Genomic DNA, 19,453 nt, shown 5'->3' with positions numbered 1-19,453 from the left:
GCTTCTGCATGGCAGACTCCATTCTAGACCGCGACTGCAGGAACAGGAAGGCCCAGAGCTCTGCTCAAAGTATAAACTTCAGGGGCTAGGAGGCTCCCACGGGGCCCCAGGAAGGGGAAGCCAAGGCAAGAGCTGCCCCCTCTGTTCCCCAAGGTCACAACAGCAGAGGTGAGCTCAGAATAGAAGCAAGGCCTCCATCGCCCCACCCACCCGGAGGAGCTAGACCAGGAGGCCCGTGTGTGCGGCAGGTGGGTGGGAGGAGGGCGTGCTTGGCTCCTCTCCTCCTGGCGCTGCTTATTTATAGGCAGTACTCCTCCAGCTCTTGGGCCAGAGACAACCCAGGAGAGTAAAAAAGGCAGCTCTGGAGGAGACGCCAAGGGGGATTTAATCAGCTGAATCGAGTGAGATGTATAAATCAGTGCCGACTTCCACTTCCTGACAGGCTCTGCCAGTTTCTGTGTTGTCAGGGTCTGGGAGGAGATTCGCCATGGCTGTCCCCTGGGCTGTCACACTTTCCCTTCGTCTGTTGCTACAGGTAGGCAGTCACTGGCTCGAGGTTTCCTCCAAACACAGATTTCTGGGCTCAAAACCCTAGACTTGCCCTGGAGGCTGAAGACCCAAGCTTCTTCACGTCCTAAAAAACTGGGAAGCTGGGGCCTTCTTTTTCCCCCCATTTTGTCTATTTCCTTGACCATTTACCTGTCTCTAAATCCTTGCAGTTCACGCCTTACGATTCCAGCATTTGAGCGTGGGAATGTCACCTAAATGGCCATTGGACCTGTTGACTGGTTCAAGCCCTGTCTTCAGATGAGGAACCGTGGCTAGGAGGAGCTAAGAGACCCAGGCCGGCCTCCTGAGGCCCCCACACTTCACTCGCTGCCTTTTTTGTCTTCTCCAAACCTAGAGACCCTAACCTCTCCCACATCCTATTCCTTCCTCACGAATTCTCTCCAAGCACCCAGCCTCCCAGTGCAGGCTCCCCAGAGAGCAGGGAGGGCTCCACAGCAAGTCCAAGGACTTCTTTACCCAGCTGTTAACCGGGAATGGTGAGGGGAGCGGAGGGCCAGGAAAACATGTCTTACCTGCCTGGGCTAACGCAAAGAAAAGCGGCAAAGGTTCTGTGCTGGTCGGCAGTGTGGGGAGACGAGGGTCTGTTTCCAGTGGAATCCTGTGGGGAGCCTGAGGAAGAGAACAGAATCGATGCCATGTGCCGAAGGTGGCTGAGGCTCATATGAGACACCCTTAGAAGAAAGGTTATGGGAAGGCTAGGGCGGCTTTCATTTGCTTATTTAACATGCATTTTAGTATCCTGAGCTAGGTGCTAAGGATACAAAGGTGAGAACTGGAGGCTGCTCTGTGTGTGCAGCCTAGTGTGACAGGCCTGTGATGGAGGTAGGTGGAGAGGAGCCGGGGGACAGGAAAGCATCAGGAGACAAGTGTGGCTGAAGGAGGAGCAGGTGCTGACCAGGTGAAGCCAGTTTCTCAGACCCGGCTGACAGTGGAATCACCTGGGGAGCTTTTAATAACCCACAGCCCATTGAATATGATAGATCTGATCAAGAAAAAATCCAGAGCCCAGGACACACTCCTGACCAATTAAACGAGACTCTCTGAGATTGGAACCCAAGCATCATTACTGGAGATTTCAAAGTATAGCCAAGGAGGAGACCATGGGGTTATCAGATAATTTGTGCCTTAGGTTTTCAGGGTAATGGAATGGTTACATGGGTGACTCTTTGGGGTTTTTTTTTTTTTTAATTGAGCCCTCTTATTCACTCTTTCTAGGAAACCAAGAGAATTGCCTTCTGGACCTGGGTCTGGGGAGGAGCTAGAAGGAGGGAGGGGGGCAGGCAGGAAGGGGAAAGGACAGAAGAGGACTCTGGGGCTGTAGGGTCTAAGCTCTCAGTGTCCTTGTCACAAACCACGCCTCCCTCACTGCCAGGACCTCCTGCAGAATTCCCCCAATTCCATGTCTGGAGTCTCCAGTAATCCCCAGGGGATTGTGGTCCCAGCCTCAGCGCTGCAGCAGGGCAACATCGCCATGACAACCGTCAACTCACAAGTCGTGTCAGGTCGGTGCAAAGACCGGGAAGGGGGATTGTGGGAATTCCCTGGGAGGAGAAAGGGTGGCCCCGAGGCGGTTCCAGGGGTAGGGGTTGTCCTCCACCGAGGGAGGGGCTCCCAGCTCAGTTTCTTGACTAAAGTTTTCTGTAAGTTTATAGACGGTTAGCACCAAGACCCAATTGTGATGGCTTAGAACAAATTTGGGTCAAAATCTCATGAGCCCCTGAGGGGACCAAGTAAGCCTGTTGTCCCTTTCCGGAAGCACCTCCCACCAGAGGCTCTGCCCTAGGCTCTAGATACCATCCCCCACCCACCCATAAAGCAGAAGAGCCATAGCTCACTACCCAAGGGCTCCAAAGTAGAGGGTCTTTACACGTGAGTGCCAAATGAACTGGGAACCCTGCTTGCCCTCGCTCCTACCCACTCCCATGGCAGGGGACCCCAAAACTGGTTGTCTCCTCAGGTGGAGCCTTATACCAACCGGTTACCATGGTAACCTCCCAGGGTCAGGTGGTCACCCAAGCAATCCCCCAGGGAGCCATCCAGATCCAGAACACACAGGTGAGTGTGTGTAGGTGTGTGCACATGTGCATGGTGTGGGCTAGGGCACCTGTAATCGCTTCTTATCTGCCAGGCAGTTTACACGAGTGACTCATTGAGTCCTCATCATCCTCTAAGCAGTATCATTACCCCTACTTTACAGATAAGAAGCTGGGTCTTGGAAAGGTTTTATCAACTCCCGGGATTTTGCTGCCTCCCTCCTGGGGTTACATCAAAGGATCCTGCACTTCCTATTCCTGTCTGCAGACTGAGCCGCTGTGTCCCTCAGTGGTAGACAGTGCATACACAAAGGAAGAGTAGAAAGATTGGAAGTCAGAGTCTGGGATCTGACATTAACTCTGGGTTCTCGGATAAGTCACCTAACCTCTCTGAGCCTCAGACTTCTTATTGATAAAAGGGGGATTAATAGCAACTGCACACAGCCTAGCCAACCTATAGGGCTGCTGTGAGAATGAACCACGGCGATGGATAGGAAAGTGCTTTGCAAACTGAAAAGTACCACAGAAATGCTGATAACTACTTGACAGCTTATGGCAAATTCATATCTTCTACTGTTCTCTCTGCATGGCCCTGTTTCCTCTGTCTTTCTCTCTTTCTCTCTCTCTCTCTCTCGCTCTCTCTCTCTCTCTCTCCCTCCCTCTCCCCCTTCCCCATCTCTTCCTCCTTGTCCTTCTTCCCTTCTCCCATCACCCAAGCCTCACCTCCACTCTCTGAGGGGCTGGCGTGGGGTGAGAGGGAAAGGTGACCTCCCCAGGGCCCTAGGAATGAGCCGGGAAAGGGGCTGGCAGCTGAGCCTGCCGTCGCTGTGGCAACAGGTCCCCAGCCGCTGGCCTCACAGGCTGCTGATGCTGATTTTCTCTCCACGTGCCCTGAAGGTTAACCTTGACCTCACCTCCCTCCTGGACAATGAGGATAAGAAGTCCAAGAACAAACGAGGAGTGTTGCCCAAGCATGCCACCAATATAATGCGTTCTTGGCTCTTCCAGCATCTCATGGTGAGTGTGTGTGTCTTGGGGGTGTGGAGTCACGGCATGGGGTATGAATAACCCACCGTGTGGGTACCAGACTCTGCTGTCGGCTCCAAACCCACAGACAGAGGGCGCGGCCTCTGGGAGAACTCTCTGATAGGAATGACATCTGGACACCAGGCCAGGGGGGCTCAGGTGGGGCCTAAAGCTGGAGACCTTCTCTAGTACCTGCTGCTGTTGCTATCTGGAAAAATGTGGCAACACATGGGGTAACGGGGACAAGCGCATGCTCAAGTACTGGGCAAGTGTGTCACACTGTTTCATGAACAGAGAGAGGGTCACTGGGGGGAGTGGCTGGTTTCTGGTCCAGAGCCCTCCCCCTGCCGCAGCCACGCTCACCGTGCCCCTCTCCCATGAAGAACGTGTTGACTCTGCCAGGACTCCTGAGTCCTCCCCGCTGGGCGAGCCAAGCTCTCTGTGGTGGAGATGGGCGCCAAGGCTGGAATCCTGGCTCCTCATGTCACAGCTCAGCTCTAGGACACAGCACTATTTCTTTCATAAGCTGCAGCAGCTCCTTTTATAAAATGGCACGCTACCTTGGGTTACAGCGGAGTGTAATAGAGTGCATATGTGTGATGGTTGCTGTGTGTTTGTGTGCAGCATTAGTTGCAAAAGACAAGCCTTTGGTGGAATGTCAGGAAAGACTCAAAATTGCAATCTCCTAACACCACTTTCAAGGGCTGTGGCAGTAAATAAAGGCCAGTGACTGTGCTGAGTGTGTATGCGCTGGTGTGTGTGCGTTCTGGGATGGGGAGGTAGATACTGTGACCACAGGTGGGCTTCCATTAGTCTGCGAGCTCCTGCCCTGGCATGTCAGGACAGACAGACACAGATACAAGACAAATTCCAAGGGACTGAGGATCCATTGGCTGGAGAACTGTGGGAAGACCCAGGAGGAAGAGGAAATCCTTCTCCAGGGAGGAGAAAAATCAAATGGGCCATGGGCTAATGAGTCCATCAACAGCCCTTTATCTGAAATGGGAGAGCCTGCAGAAGCCATGGAGACCAGGCCTCAGTGGTTCTCAGGCTTTAGTGGCAGCAGAAGACTGACTGGGTCTTGGGGGCTCTGATTTGGAAGTGCTGGACCTTCCTGTGCACCCAAGAGACTGGAAGGATTACCTCCTAGCGAGAGACGAGAGCCGGAGCTCGGCATCTCCCCAAAAGTGTTCCCTCACCTCTGGGGTTGTGGGGCTGCCCCGGTGGTTTGCTGAGTGAGTACATTTTGAAAGCACTGACTAGTCTGAACAGCTACAGTTTCCAGATGAGAAAGCTAATTTGGCGAGGAGGGGCTGGAATGCTGGCGTTAAGGTGAGGAGAGGAGGCTGGAGGGACCTCTATGCCTAGGTGATGAGGCCAGAGGCCCCGCAGCAGGTCCAGCGGCCCCGCAGCAGGTCCAGCCTCGTGCCTCTAAGGAGCAGCTCTGATTCAGTGGGCGGAGTGCACAGGGGGAATGCCCAGGTCTCTTGCCTTTCTGGTTTTCCAAATTGCCTGAGAGCCAGGGCGCTCAGATGGACTCAGTGACCTGTGGGTCCAGTGTCCATGCCACAGCTCCCAGCCTACCTGTGGGAGGAGGGGCTCCCTAGGGAAGGACGCGTCTTCTGTGCACTGACCTGGCACAACCGAAATGAAAGCACCACCCTCTCCCAACTGCTAGTAGAGCTAAATCTGGCTCCATTCGTTGTGGTGGGTGACATACGATGCAGGGTCACAGGTGTGCTAGAAAGCTCATGGGCTTTTGAGGCAGCTGAACCTGGGTTCAAATCTCAGTGTTACCTTTTACCCTGCAATTTGGTCACACTCGCCTCTTAGGAAGACTGTGATGAAGTAATGAAAGATTGCCAGGACCCTGGCACACTGAATTGCTTAATAAATGCTCTGTTTCCTTCCCCACCTTCCACCCCCATGCATTTTCGAAGACTGTTGTGAACATACCTACAACCTCACTTCTGAAGGGGGAGAAAGGCAAGAGGAGAGAGAGGAAGTTGCAAGGCGGATTCCCCCGCCCAGGAGCCCAGGTGTCCAGGCCAGCACCTGCCCACTGACTCCCATCACCCTATCTGTGGCCTTCCCCTTCACTACTTTCCACTCCCCACTTGCAACTTACCCCTGGGAGTCGTTAGCCTGAGACTGGAGGGTCACCCATCTCTGTCCCTCCTGGTCGTGCCTGGCCTCTCACCTGGGACCTCAGTTCATGCCCTGCCCTCTCATCTCCTTCCTTGTGAGCCTCCCTGCAGAGCCCAGGGTCCTGTCTTTCCACTCCATGGTCACTTCCACCCAGACTTGGGAAGGCAGAGGAAGGGGAGATGGAGAAGAGAGGAGGTAGTAGCTGAGCACAGAGTGAGGCAGGACCCAGGCTGGCGTCTACAGAAAGCACCAGGGATGGGGTAGAGGACTTGCTGAAACGCATGAGGAGGGGCTTTCTGCCACACTTTCCCACCTACCCCTGTTGCCCTCTCCAGCCTGGCAGTATGCACAGGTGCAGGTGCCATTCATGACGCGCTTAACATTGGCAGAGTCCTCCCCCAGTTCATCACAGTGGCCTCTAGAGAGGCAAGGGGAGTGGCCACTGGGCCTCTAAAAGTCAGAGCTCAGAACTTTGGGACTGAGGGGGAGGAAGAGAATGAGAAGTCCAGGCTGCTCTAGGGAAACAAGCAGACCCAGCTGTGCTTGGCAGGCCACACCTGGGCCACACAGCCATGCACATGTGGACACACCCTCCCCAAACCTCAGCTGCTTCAGGAAAGAGGCTATAAAGGCTCTTCATAACTAGGCGCAGTAGAAAGAAGACAGGATTTGAAGCTAGACAGATCGAGGCATGAATTGAGGCTCTCCCACTAGCAGTGTGATTACGCTGGTTCTATTTCTTTGGAAAAAAAAAAAAAGCTAATACTTATTTCCCATGATTGTGAAAACTCAATGAGAAAACGCATATAAAGAGCCAGGCCCAGCACATAGCACTTAAGAAATAAGTTCCCTTTGAATTTTTTAGAACAGTGGACCAAGAGCACGTTTTGGAGGCTGAAGACCCAAAATCTGTGAATATTAATCAGAGGTAGATGGCTGATTTGTTGTTTTCATCTATAACACCTACTGATTTTACTATCATTTGACCCTAAGAGTAACTGACAGTACAGTGACTTACCCGTTCTTTGGGTAGATGTGTGTGCCTCTCTTGCATCTCTGAGTCTGTTGTAAATTTCTCAGAAATAAGAATCATACATTCTATTCCTCTAGGAGCCCTACAGCATTAATTCCCAAGGTATGGAGCTTTACAGGATTTATGAGGTCTTGCACCCCAAAAGAGGTTCCATAGTGAAATAAATTTGGGCCAATCTAAGTTATACAAAGTTTGGCTTTTTTTTTTTTTTTGGTGGTGGGGTACAGAGTCTCACTCTGTTGCCCAGGCTGGAATGCAGTGGCACGATCTTGGCTCACTTTAGTCAGACTTTAGTGGCAGCAGAAGACTGACTGGGTCTTGGGGGCTCTGATTTGGAAGTCCTGGACCTTCCTGTGCACCCAAGAAACTGGAAGGATTACCTTCTAGCGAGAGACAAGACCCAGAGCTCGGCTTCTCCCCAAAAGTGTTCCCTCGCCTCTGGGGGCGTGGGGCTGCCCCGGTGGTTTGCTGAGTGAGTACATTTTGAAAGCACTGACTAATCTGTGTAGTCTGAACACGTACAGTTTCCAGATGAGGAAGCTAATTTGGAGAGGAGGGGCTGGAATAACTCTCCTGGTTCAAGTTCAAGTTCAAGCGATTCTCCTGCCTCAGCTTCCCATGTAGCTGGGATTACAGGCATCTACCACCACGCTTGGCTAATTTTCATATTTTTAGTAGAGGTGGGCTTTTACCATGTTGGCCAGTCTGGTCTCGAACTCAGCCTCAAGTGATCTACCCACCTTGGCCTGCCATGGTGTATTTTTTTTATTCTTACAGGATGAAGGGGCATGGTGAATTTGCAAGAGGGATAAGGTTCAAAGCTTCTCCCAAACTTATGTGAACACTTTTTATCCCCCTTGGTGTTTTCACTGTTGCTCTGAGGAACAACTCTGAGACTAATTCTTGAAAAACGCAACTCTAGGGAGACACTGTGTCAGGCCGATAGGAGCTGCTCAGCTTTAGAAAAGAAGAGCGGAAAGGGTATGAAGTAAGGACAGAGCTAAATATACCATCGATGTTCTCACATCCAGTGCAGTTGGGACAACTGATTTGTTGTTGATTGAAAAAATTAGTTTAAAAAAGAAACAACCATTCAAAAGAGATACTTTAATTTAAAAGATGGACATACCGTATACATTCATTTGCTAATCTTTTGATACAGGACTAAGGTCTTTTTCTGATTGTCAGTCATCTTGCTTGCATAAACCTCTCCTATGCTGTAACATCTATAAATTCCACCTCAATAGAAAATGGAATTACAACTTTGACGTTTGGGAACTAATCTGTCCGCAAGATCTTTCCAGATTTTTATTATGTATTCCAATCCTTTATGTTTGTCTCATCTGATCTTAACTATTCAGCATTTGCAAGCAAATTTGGGCCTCAAGACTTTTGAAAGCTTTCTACTTATCAACAGCGACGCTTTTTGCACTCATATTTCATTGGCTTACAGAAGAGTTTGTTAAATTACAGAAATTCACATACTTCATTAATAATACATAGAATTGGCATAAACCAGTCTGCATACGAGCACTGCTGACTTTCAGATAAGCAGATAGTGTGGCTAACAGACATTCTACAAAACAGCCTACTCATCTCAAGCATTCAGAGTGCTGGGGACAGCAGTTCTAATGATTTACAGAAGAAGTGGAGACAGCATTGATTAATCCACAAACTTCGCTAAATAGGGATTGGTTGTGAGAACATCTGTAGTAAATACTGGTTGTTCCTGTTGTCTTCTTTCCCTGGGGTATAAGTTTGTATTCTTCGGTTCCCTTTGTCTTATGTCTGGGGCTTCTTGTCATTTCTACTGTTCTGCAGAAAAGTATTCAGATGATAGAGGGCTCCTGAGATGGAGGTGAAATCCCAGAACCTTTTTGCTGTTAGGCTGCAGGGAGATTGGGATGGTTTCATCCATTAGCTGCTCGCCTCTGAGTCCCTGAAGAATCCGGTGGCATTTTCTTGCTCTTGCATTTGGCTGCAAGAGGCCACACTCCTGCTGGAAGCGATCATTCCATAGCAGACTCAGGTCGGCCGAGAGCCCATGGCAGACAGTCCTCCTCTTGGAGGGTGGAGAGGTAGGCACTGTTCCCTGTCCCTAGCTTCTACTCCACCCCTTCTGCTCCAGATCCTGGAGTCTTCCTGACCTGCCATGTGATTCTGCTCCTTTCCATCCCAAAATATGACATCTGTCTGTGCTGCTGCCAGCCAAGCACATGAGCAGCTTTTCAGAATATGCTCTGTGTGCGGGGAGGTCCTAGAGACCAGGCCCCAGCAGGCCCTACCATCCACCAGAGGAGCTGCTTCTGCATTGATCACTGCAGCGTGCCAGGTTCTGCACTAAACACTTTAATGCATCATCTCATTTAACCCACACAACCACCCTAGGAGGAGGTAATACGATTCGCCTCATTTTACCAGTGACAAAACTGACACTCGAAGAAGGCAACATATATCTCAGGGCCCTCCTGTGAACTCTGCTGTGGTCACAAAAGCTGAGTGCACAAAAAACACCCAGGGCCTTCTCTGTGTGACTTTTTAAATCGAAACATAATTCACGTACCATAAAATGTACCCTTTTAAACTGGAATTCAGTGGCTTTTAATATCTTTACAGAGTTGTGCAATTATCACCACCATCTAATTCCAGAATATTTTCATCACCCCAAAAAGAAGGGCTGTACCCATTAGCCATCACTCCCCAGCCCCTGGCAACCACAAATTCACTTTCTGCCTCTATGTGTTTGCCTATTCTGGACATTTCACATAAATGGAATTGTGGGATTCTCATGTCTAACTTCTTTTACTTAAGACAATGTATCAGTACTTCATTCCATGTTGTGGTTGAAGAATATTCCATGGTACAGATGTACCACATTTTGTTTATTTATCAGTTGATGGACTTTGGGGTTGCTTTCACTTCTTGGCTCATAAGTCCTGCTGCCATGACGGGTATATTCTGCATGATTCTGTGCCTGTTGTTCTCTTAGACTCTGTCAGATGCCCGGCTATCCTTCCCCCAACCTGAGAAACTCACATGCCAGGCTCATTCTGGCTGTGGGGAGGCAGAGCGGCTGTACCCCAGGAAGAGCATGTGCACTGCACAGAGCTCCTGGACAAGGAGGGCACGCGGAGGTGAAGCCCAGCCAGTTGCCTCTGTGCCTCGGTGGTGCCTTTGGTCACTCCACATCCTTTGCATGCCTCGCCACCTCCCCTGCGCAGAGCATTGCGTTAAGTCTTGAAGGGATTAAAGTCAGCCCTCTGTGTCTATGGGTTCTGAATCCCTGGATTCAACCAACCTTGGATTGAAAATATATTTTTAAGTGGATGGTTGCATCTGTCCTGAACATGTATCGCCTTTTTTCTTGTCATTATTCCCTAAACACAGTACAATAACTATTTATGTAGCATTTACATTGTATTCGTTATTGTAGGTAATCTGGAAATGTTTTAAAGTATATGGGAGGATGTTTGTAGGTTAGATGCAAATACTATACCATGTTATATCAGGGACTCGAGCATCCATGAATTTTGATATTCACCAGGGGTCCTGGAAACAGTCCCCCACGGATGCTGGGGGTTGACTGCATCTAGCTGTATCCCTGTCAAAGGCCCACCTACAGGACCCATCCACACACCTGACATAGGAATGGCAATGTTTCTCAGAGACCACATAGCCTGTGAAAGGACATGGCACCTGGGGCAGGACCTGGGTTGAGTTTTCACCACCCCTTCTACCTAGCTTGGCAAGCTTGGGTGATTGACCTCGCTAAGCCTCCGTTTCCCCTGCTGTAAAACAGGAGCCGCAACATCCAGCTCATAGGTTGTTGTGAGAATAGAATAAGCAAATGGGCATGAAGGTTCTTTGTCCCGATACAGGCACCGCTACTGCTACAAATGCCTCCAGTCTCACCTTGGGAGTTCCCATAATTGGCCTTGCCTTGGAAAATGCTGAGAGAAACTACAAAACTTTTGGGGAACCTGTGGAGGAAAGCAAGAACCCCTGAAAAAAAAAACAAAAAAATGGTTTAGGGAGGCCCATTTTTGTTCCAGAATATCTTGTCTGCTACCTTTTCCTTTAACTTCCTCATAGTGTCTGAAATTCCACTTGCATACATATTAAGGATTAATTTTTTAATGAAATTCCACTATTACAGACCCATTTTAAACTATCCAATCCCTGTAAAAAGCAATGACTATGAAAGGCTGTGAGGCCATCATTTACTCACATCTTAATATGAATTAGTTCAAAAGCTTGCTTTACTTATTCCTACTCAGCTAAGATCAGCTTCAGGGGTAGAATGGGGCCAGGCACAGTGGTAATCCCAGCACTTCAGGCGGCCAAGGCGGGAGGATCGCTTGAGCCTGAGAGTTTGAGACCAGCCTGAGCAACATAGCGAGGCCTCATCTGTTTAAAAAAGAAAAAATTAAAAAAAAAAAAGCAAGGTGCAGTGGCTCACACCTGTAATCATGCCAGCACTTTGGGAGGCTGAGGTGGGTGGATAGCCTGAGTCTAAGAGTTCGAGACCAGCCTGGGCAACATGGCAAAACCCCGTCTCTACTAAAAATACAAAAAAATAGCCAGGCATGGTGATGGATACCTGTAGTCCCAGCTATTCGTGGGCCTGAGGTAGGAGGATCATTTGAGCCTAGGAGGTCAAGGCTGCAGTGAGCCCTGCTTCTGCCACTGCACTCCAGCCTGGACAACAGAGCAAGACCCTGTTCCCCCCCACATTTACCCCAAAAAAGCTGAGTTTTTTGTTAAAAAAAAGGGAGGGGCCAGACGCAGTGGCTCACGCCTGTAATCCCAGCACTTTGGGAGGCCGAGGCGGGCAGATCACGAGGTCAGGAGATCGAGACTATCCTGGCTAACACGGCGAAACCCCGTCTCTACTAAAAATACAAAAACTTAGCCGGGTGTGGTGGCGGGCACCTGTAGTCCCAGCTACTCAGGTGGCTGAGGCAGGAGAATGGCGTGAACCTGGGAGGTGGACCTTGCAGTGAGCTGAGATTGTGCCACTGCACTCCAGCCTGGGTGACAGAGCAAGACTCCATCTCAAAAAAAAAAAAAAAAGAATAGGAAGAATGCTAGCGCTTGTTGATGGTAGAAGATGAAGGTTAGAACACTTTCTAACAGGGTTTTAAGGAGCCAAGCCAGAATGGGGTGCCAGAGGAGAAGTTTCTAGCAATTGCTCTCAACCTCTCTAAGCTTCTCTATCTTTTGAGGATCTGATGAAAGCTTATTTAGATCATCGTGAACATAGTTTCAGGGCATTTGACCCTGAAGTCGGGGGGCCCAGAGGCCTGAGATTCAGCATGCTGACTGTAGGGTGACACAGAACGCAGGGGCTTCTGAGAAAAGGAACTGGGGCATCGTGTCAATAGGGCACAAAAAGGAGACGCTGAAGGTTCACATGCATCAATCATGGAGTCTTCCCCAGTCTAGTTCTGACCCTGAAAGCAGAGAGCAGTCTCTCGCCTGTCCTTCCTGAAGCCCATGGACCCCTCCCCACTTGAGCACAGATCTTTAATCAAAGTGGCTTTTAGGACTAGGCAGGAAAACTGCCTGTTTTTAGAATAACTTCTGTCTATGAAAAAAACATGATCTAAGTTCCAAATAACATATCTCTTCATGAACACCCAAATTTCAGGTATGAGACGTGATTTCAGCACTAAGGGGGTTGATCGTGTAATTGGGGAAATAAATGATAGACATAAGCCAGGAGAGGTCAACCCATGATGTGATCAAGTGCTGTGACACAAGCACGGACACTTGGTGGCTCAAGAGCCAGAAGAGCGTGTCCAGGCCCTAGAATCAGGTTGCAAAAGGTTCTTTGACAACCATCTTCAGAGGGGGCAGGCAGGATGGGGAGATGTTTGTTCCAGTAACTCTAACAGGAAGCATGTCACGTGAGGAGCGGCTGAGGGGTCTGGGGATATTTTGCCCGCAGAAAAGAAGACTCGGGCAGCCTGTTCCTTTGTGGCAGCATAGTGTAGCGCAAGGAGCAAGGGCTTTGGAGGCAGATAGGCTTGAAATTGGTCCAAGTTCTAATTTTACTTACTGTGTGATCTGGAACAGGTTAATGAACTTCTCTGATATTGCTTTCCTCTTTATAAAATGGAGATAGAAATGCTACCTATGATGAATAGGATTGATAATAGTTAGAAAACACAGTGTCTGGCGGATGGCCACGTGTTCAGCAAAAGGCCTTCTGACCCATCAGAGCAAAGGGCTCTGCACTGAGCGATGGTGGCCTTGCAGGCCAGCGTCTCACATTTTTTATGTCAGCACGCATAGAAAATGATAGTAAACCCACTAGGCTGCTTATGCCCGGAGACCAGCTGGGGAGCCCTTGCTGCTCCAGACTCTGCAAACCACACCCGGGGCTGAGGACGTCGCTGTCTGCACACTGATATCTTATTGGGGTATGCTGGCTGGAAAGGGCTGGTGTAAAGGGCTCCTGCCCTGTGGGAGAAGCTGGGCACAGAGACCCTGAGAGCTCTGTGTAATCTCGAGTTGTTGGTTAACAGGGTTTGGTTGGAGAAGCTGGCATTTGGGCTGGGCCTTATGAAGGATGGCTAGGATTTAGGATTGGGTAGGAAGAGAAAAAGGAGGGGTCATTTTGGATGACAATTATCTCTTAGATAATCATCGATGCCACTATGATTCGTACTGGCCAAAGGGAGTGACCCCTCGCTCCAAGTTGTTGTGGTCATCAAATCCCCTTCACTCCTTATTCTCACTCTTGAAGCCTGGGAACACTGTGGCCCCTTACCCCAGCCACGACTGTTTTCATTCTAGATGCTGTTCAGGCATCTGTGCCTGCCTTTAGTGTAAGGCTACCAGGAGGAAGGAGGTCAGGCCAGCTGGGTTCTTGGTTACATTTCTCTCTTTGTCCCGGAGAAATCTTAGACCTCAGACTCCTGCCTGTGGGGCGAGAGTGTTTTCTCCACCCATCCTTCACTGTAAGGATCTAGAGAGAAGCTGCCCTCCAACTTCCCAGGAGTGATGTCTGACTGTCGGAGGCATCCCCTGATGTAGCGCTGTCCCAGGGTATGTGCCCCACTGGCAGTGAGTCCCCAGGGAAGGAAGAATTGGACTGATGCTTCTCCATCCAAGACAGCCTTGTCAACAACAGGCAAGTCAGTTGCAGGGCTGCATGGAGGAGCTGAAAAGGGAAGGTGTGCAGGAGACCCCTGGGTTGCACTGAGCCCCAGGACACCCCAGAGGGCTGCGGCTCTAAGACAGTCCACCTGAAAAATGGCTGCAGGAGATTTACAACCTCACAGCATTCCCCAAGAAGCTTAAGACCCAGGTTAGGATAAAATGTCCCCATCATAGTACATGGGCTGGGGCATGCAGGAAATAAACCCCATTCGAAAAAATGAGTGTATTTGTACGCTCACAGAAGGGGCTGCTGGGAGGCTTCTGCCATCTGCCAGGAAACAACCTGTGGCTTCTTCAGAGACACAGCCACATGCGTCAAGCCACAGATTTATTTTATTTGTTATTTATTTAACAAACACTCAGAGTACACTAAGCACTGTTCTAAATAGCTTTCATATATTAACTCACTTACTGGTACTGATCAGTTTAGCTACACACACACATATATATATATACACATACATATATACGTATGTATATACACATATATACATATATACACATTTAATTCTTATAACAACCTTGAAGCAGGTGGAATCATTTCTCCCATTTTACAGAAGAAGAAACTAATAATTTGCCCAAGGTCTCACGCTGGTTAGAGACAAGACAGGGATTCAAACCTGGGCAGTCTGACTCTAGAGTCCGTGTTCTCACCTACTTCTAACAGTACTGCCTCCAAGTCTTCTTTAGAGAGGTGACCAGTGTGCTTTAATGGACTCTTATGTACTCCCCTTTTTCTCTTCCACATCCTCCCTGAATATACGTTCAACAATAATTGAAAAAGCAGCATTATTACTAAGTAGAGCAACCTGCCTCTAGGTGGAGCTCCTGAGGGGTCCGATCACTGGTGCTTTCCCCACTCACCTTTAACCTGCAGATGCCCACAGGAAATGGTGAGAAGTACCAGTTACTCCGAAGGCCCCGTGTTCGTTCATTCAACAGACGTGTACTGAACACTTACTACATGCCACACATTCTTCCTTGGTGCTAGTGAGGTAGGGTTGAAAAGAAAGACATGGTCCCTTTCTCAAAACACTTGCAGCCTGCCCCTTGGGGTGACAGGTAACTACGCAGATCCAAAGCCCTTGTAGTAGGAAGAACCCTAGATAGGGCAAGCGCTCAGAGCTCATAGAAGGGGCATCCGAGAGGGCTTCACTTATCAGGGATGGGGATGGGGAGGAGGTTAAGAAGGACCCATCTTGCTGGCATTGTGAAGGATAGATTGACACAGAAACCAGAGGGAAAGAAATTTGAGATTGCAGAGTTTTGAGATTGCAGGAAGGTAAAGAATGGGACAACAGTGTATTTTCACAGTGGAAAACTACACAGTGATTAAAATGAACAATTACAGTTAAACAGAGCCAGCGTGCATGAATGATTCCATTTACGTCAGGTTCAAAAACCTGATGTCAACTAGGCCATCATGTTTAGGATGTAACACAGATAGCAAAACTATAAAGAAAAGCAAGAAAGTGGTTACTGTAAGAGTCAGGAGATCTTTGGACAGGTGTTTGGGGGGACAGGAGGGGTTAGTGGGGTGCTGGTCGTGTCCTATTTTTTTGACCTGGGGGGTGGTTACATGAGTGTTTGCTTTTCTTCGTACTTTTCTGAGTGTTCACAGTTTTAAGGGGAGCAGGGATAAAAACAAGAGCAAAAATAAAAGAACGGAAAAGCCTGAACAAGGGCAATGACTACAGAAAGAGAAGTTTCTTGGGTGACTTATTGTGCTTCTCTTTATTCTAAAAGGCTTTTATTTTTTTTTTCCGTTTTAACATCTCTGAAATTGGGTACATCCCACCATCAGTGGCCTCTTAGATGTGATGGAATGTGGTCGTTTTGGGGCCCCCACTATCCTGGCTACCTTCCTCTGGGTCTCTGGCCCTCCTAAAGTGGAACTACCCCCGAGTGGTGGCTGGCAGCAGCCCATGGCCCCACAGCTGTCAAGAGGGAGAGGAAGGGGAAAAGCGTGTGGTGGACTCTGGTGCAGCGCTGCTGATGGCAGGAAAGTGAATGGAAGCTCGCTGATCTGCATCAGGCTCCATGCCCTGCTCCACCAGCAGCTCAGCGTCCATTGACACTGACGGGCTGCGGCTTCCCGTCTGCTGTGTCCCTTGGTGACCTGGCTCACCTCGTGGTGAGATCTACGTGGCTAGGAGGTGGAACGACAATTGCCCATGGGCTATGCATGAGAGAAATGTCCAGGGACGTGTGAACCAGAGCTGGCTTAGCTTCCTTCTGAACCAGCCCCTGGGCAGAACTCAGTCTTTCAATTGGAAGATGCTTTTAGCGTCAGTTTAGTCCAGAGGAGAGTTGCGTTATGGGGCTATAAAGGGAGGTATCAGAGAGGTGGGAAAGAGTTGAGGTCAGATTTCAGAGGAACTTTCTGGTGGCAACTACAGTGCCGTGAGACACCTACTTGGTGTAAATACCATAATTCCCTTCTCTAGAGTCCTTGAGTATTCAACTAGATGATGCCGGGAGGCTTCAGTGCATCGCCCAGAGCGAGTCAATGGAGCACACAGGCTTACCCTGCACCATCTCATTAAATCATCCCCACATCCAAGAGGTAGTCTCTGTTTTGCTATTTCCATCTAAGGATGGAAGACATAAAACAAACAAAGGTCACTTGCGTGTGCCAAGGTCACACAGTGCTAAGGGGTGGGTCAGGACTTGATCCCGTCTCTGAAGGTCCTTTACTCCCTGGCAGCACTGCCCAGTCGTGTGAGGCTCCAGCTGTCCCTGAGAAGGCTCTGTCATCTTCTAGTCTGTTGTGTACCTCTTTTTCTTTTTTCCTTGCTTTTCATGAGCTGTATATACTTCTTTTTCAAGGAAGGATTGTCTGCTTCCAGAGAGCTACTGTCTGGGCCCTTCTCTTCCAACTCCAGGGAGTTCCCTCCAATAATGATCAGAGAGCAGCCACTGTGGCTTGATGGTTTGCCGTGATCTCATTTGATTCTTCTTCCCGTCCTTGGCCCCAAGCCTGGCCAGTTGTGCTAAAAGTAGCGCTGACCCAATCGTGGTCTGTCCAGAGGCCAGAACTATTTTGACTCTGTCCTCAGGAATCATGTGGTCTGAGGCGTGTACAAGCTGGACTGCTCCCATGACCACTCAGATGTGGTGCCAGGAATGTTCTGGCTGACACACCTGTCCCCAAAGCTGCTAAACGCTGCTACTTACCCTACAGCCCCCACAGCGTGCGTCCTGAGATATTGGTTCCAGGAGGGATAGGTGGTGAGGACTTGCACCAGGGGGTGCTTAGGGGCTTTCTATCCTCATTCATAAGACAGCAACCAGCCGGTTTTGGGTGGCATTGCTTCTCATAGCTCCCCACTGGACTGGAGCATGTTAATCTGTGTATTTGTGACATTCTCTCAGAATGGGGGCCCGACAACAGAAGCCTCCTTAGAGACAGCAAACATTATTCTTCCAAGGAAGGCTGGAGGATTTCCTTCTCTGGAGGCCGTTAACAGTAGAAGAACCTTTCATCCCATTGGCTTAAATATAAGTCCTAGTGCAAGGCTCCTGCCTGGAATAGCATCCTCTCCTCTACTAGAATGGCTTTGCCATTCTTCAAAGTCCAACTGAAATCCCCTTCCCTAAGGACTTTCTTCTTTTGTCACCAGAGGGGTACTTAGCACAGACTTCCCATCAATAGAGAGGCTTTTTCCTCCTTTTTTTCTTTCCATCTAGTCTGTGAGTTCTTAACTTCAGATACCTTTTGCTTGCCGGCACCCAGGATGCGGCAGATGCCGAACAGTTGTGGGCTGGTGAACCGGCACAGCCAGCACGGCCACTAGCTCTGCTCAAGAAACAAGTCTGCATCTCCTTATTGTGCTAGTTCATTCCTCAGTTCCCTACACAATCCTTCAACACTGGCCTCTTTGTGCCTGGTCTGCACACTGGAAATAAACAATGTCTAATAAGATGGGGTCCCTGCCTGAGAGAAGCTCATGGCCTAGTGGGGGACACATATCTTGCCATCTAGTGGGCGAAAAGCAATCATTCAGAGGCCACGGTGACCAGCTTTGCCTCAGGGAGTCGGGAAGGGCCTTGCAGAGGCTGTGATCTGTGGCAGGCCCTCACGGAAGCTCAGAAACGCACGTGAGGACAGGCAGGAGGAAGCGCCCTCCAGAGGAGGGCCAGCACGCGCGCAGGCATGGAGGCATGAAAGGCCCTTGCACCCCAGAAGGCCAAAAAATCACCATATTTTTGCTGCATTTTGTCTACAGACTGGCTGGCTATGGACAGGGAGGCTGCTTGGCTCTTTCCCACAAATAGGGAGGTTGGAGCCAGGCACTAGGGCTTAACCCCAGAAGGTGTCAGAGCTCCCACAGTCCCTGCCCCTCTGCCCCCTGGGGCCGTCTGCACTCTCTCCTCCCATCCTCCCTCTACTCCTTCCCAATTAGAATAAAAATTGGCTCCTGTAATGCTGATGTGCCTTCTTTCTTGTTAGAATCTTAATATTGTATGAATCACAAGTCCCAGCTGCCTTGGCATGGTGGTCAGGGTCAGAGGTTTGAATTAAAGCAACACATGGTCCTGATCGCTTCATCTGGGGGATGCTGAGGTAGGGGAGAGGCTGCTCCTCCTTTTCCACTGATAATGCGAGTACCACCAAGGCTGCTGACCGCAACCTTTTCCCTCAGAAAGTTTTAAGCACCTTGTAACACCCCCTGATAATAACAGTATTGGTACCTTTTATTGAGCATTTTACAAGTATAATTTCATTTATTTGTTAGATGACTTGATGATATGTAGTTAAGTGGCATGCCTGAGATTTCATAGCTAGTCATAATAGAGCCAGATTTTGAGACCTCCTATCTTGGGGACCTTAGACAGCTCAAGCACCACTTTCTAATACCACTCCAATCAAAAGGAATGATTTTAGCCTGAGGATGCTGGATGGCTTGATCTTCTGCCATAAGAGCCCCCAAACCTCCTCTAGCTTCCAGGACAAAACTCTGACGTATTCAGACGTTCGCCACACCTTAATTGCATGCCTGCTGGGTGCCAGGCACTGGGCTGTGGCCTGAACAAGTCCTAGGGATGCATAGACTCAGCCATCAGGTGGCCTCCCTCCCAGTGGGGGTCAGGACTCTCTTCCCACTGCCACCCAGAGCCTTCTCATTCTTTAATGTGACCTGTTCAGTCTTCCCCGCCACTCTGGCCGGCACCTATTTCTCTCCTCCTTCTTAGCCTCTACAGTGCTCATCACCCAAACCACAGCATCGAGTGCTGTGTTTTTGCTTTCCTTCCCTCAGCAGGCATTTGTATGTCATTTGTATGTGGAAGGCACTGGGGATACATTCAGTATCCCGGTGCCGTCATGAAGCACAGTCTGAGAGAGGGAGACAGATGTGTAGTCAGTGCACGGGCTGCAGCATGTGCGTGCGGGGGACTGAGAGATGCCTGCCCTGCTCTCTTTCTCACCTCCACTCAGTCCTGTAAAGTGGCATCGTGAAGCAATGGAAGAAAG

General features: G+C 49.5%; 1 protein-coding gene across 5 annotated transcripts in view; it reads left to right on the top strand.

The window, feature by feature from the left end:
* Positions 1-19,453, top strand: part of PKNOX2 (PBX/knotted 1 homeobox 2) — a 319,311-nt gene that overhangs the window by 294,779 nt on the left and 5,079 nt on the right. For all 5 annotated transcript variants that reach the window (XM_030828928.1, XM_030828929.1, XM_030828930.1 and 2 more), the window contains 3 exons: positions 1,943-2,072; positions 2,528-2,625; positions 3,501-3,620. In XM_030828928.1, the coding sequence (XP_030684788.1) occupies positions 1,943-2,072; positions 2,528-2,625; positions 3,501-3,620 (348 nt within the window). The remainder of the gene's footprint in view (positions 1-1,942; positions 2,073-2,527; positions 2,626-3,500; positions 3,621-19,453) is intronic.

The sequence above is a fragment of the Nomascus leucogenys genome, chromosome 15 (assembly GCF_006542625.1).
Source record: "Nomascus leucogenys isolate Asia chromosome 15, Asia_NLE_v1, whole genome shotgun sequence".
Classification (NCBI taxonomy): domain Eukaryota; kingdom Metazoa; phylum Chordata; class Mammalia; order Primates; family Hylobatidae; genus Nomascus; species Nomascus leucogenys.
The sequence above is the reverse complement of the archived record's forward strand: the minus strand, read 5'-3'. Positions and strand labels throughout refer to the sequence as shown.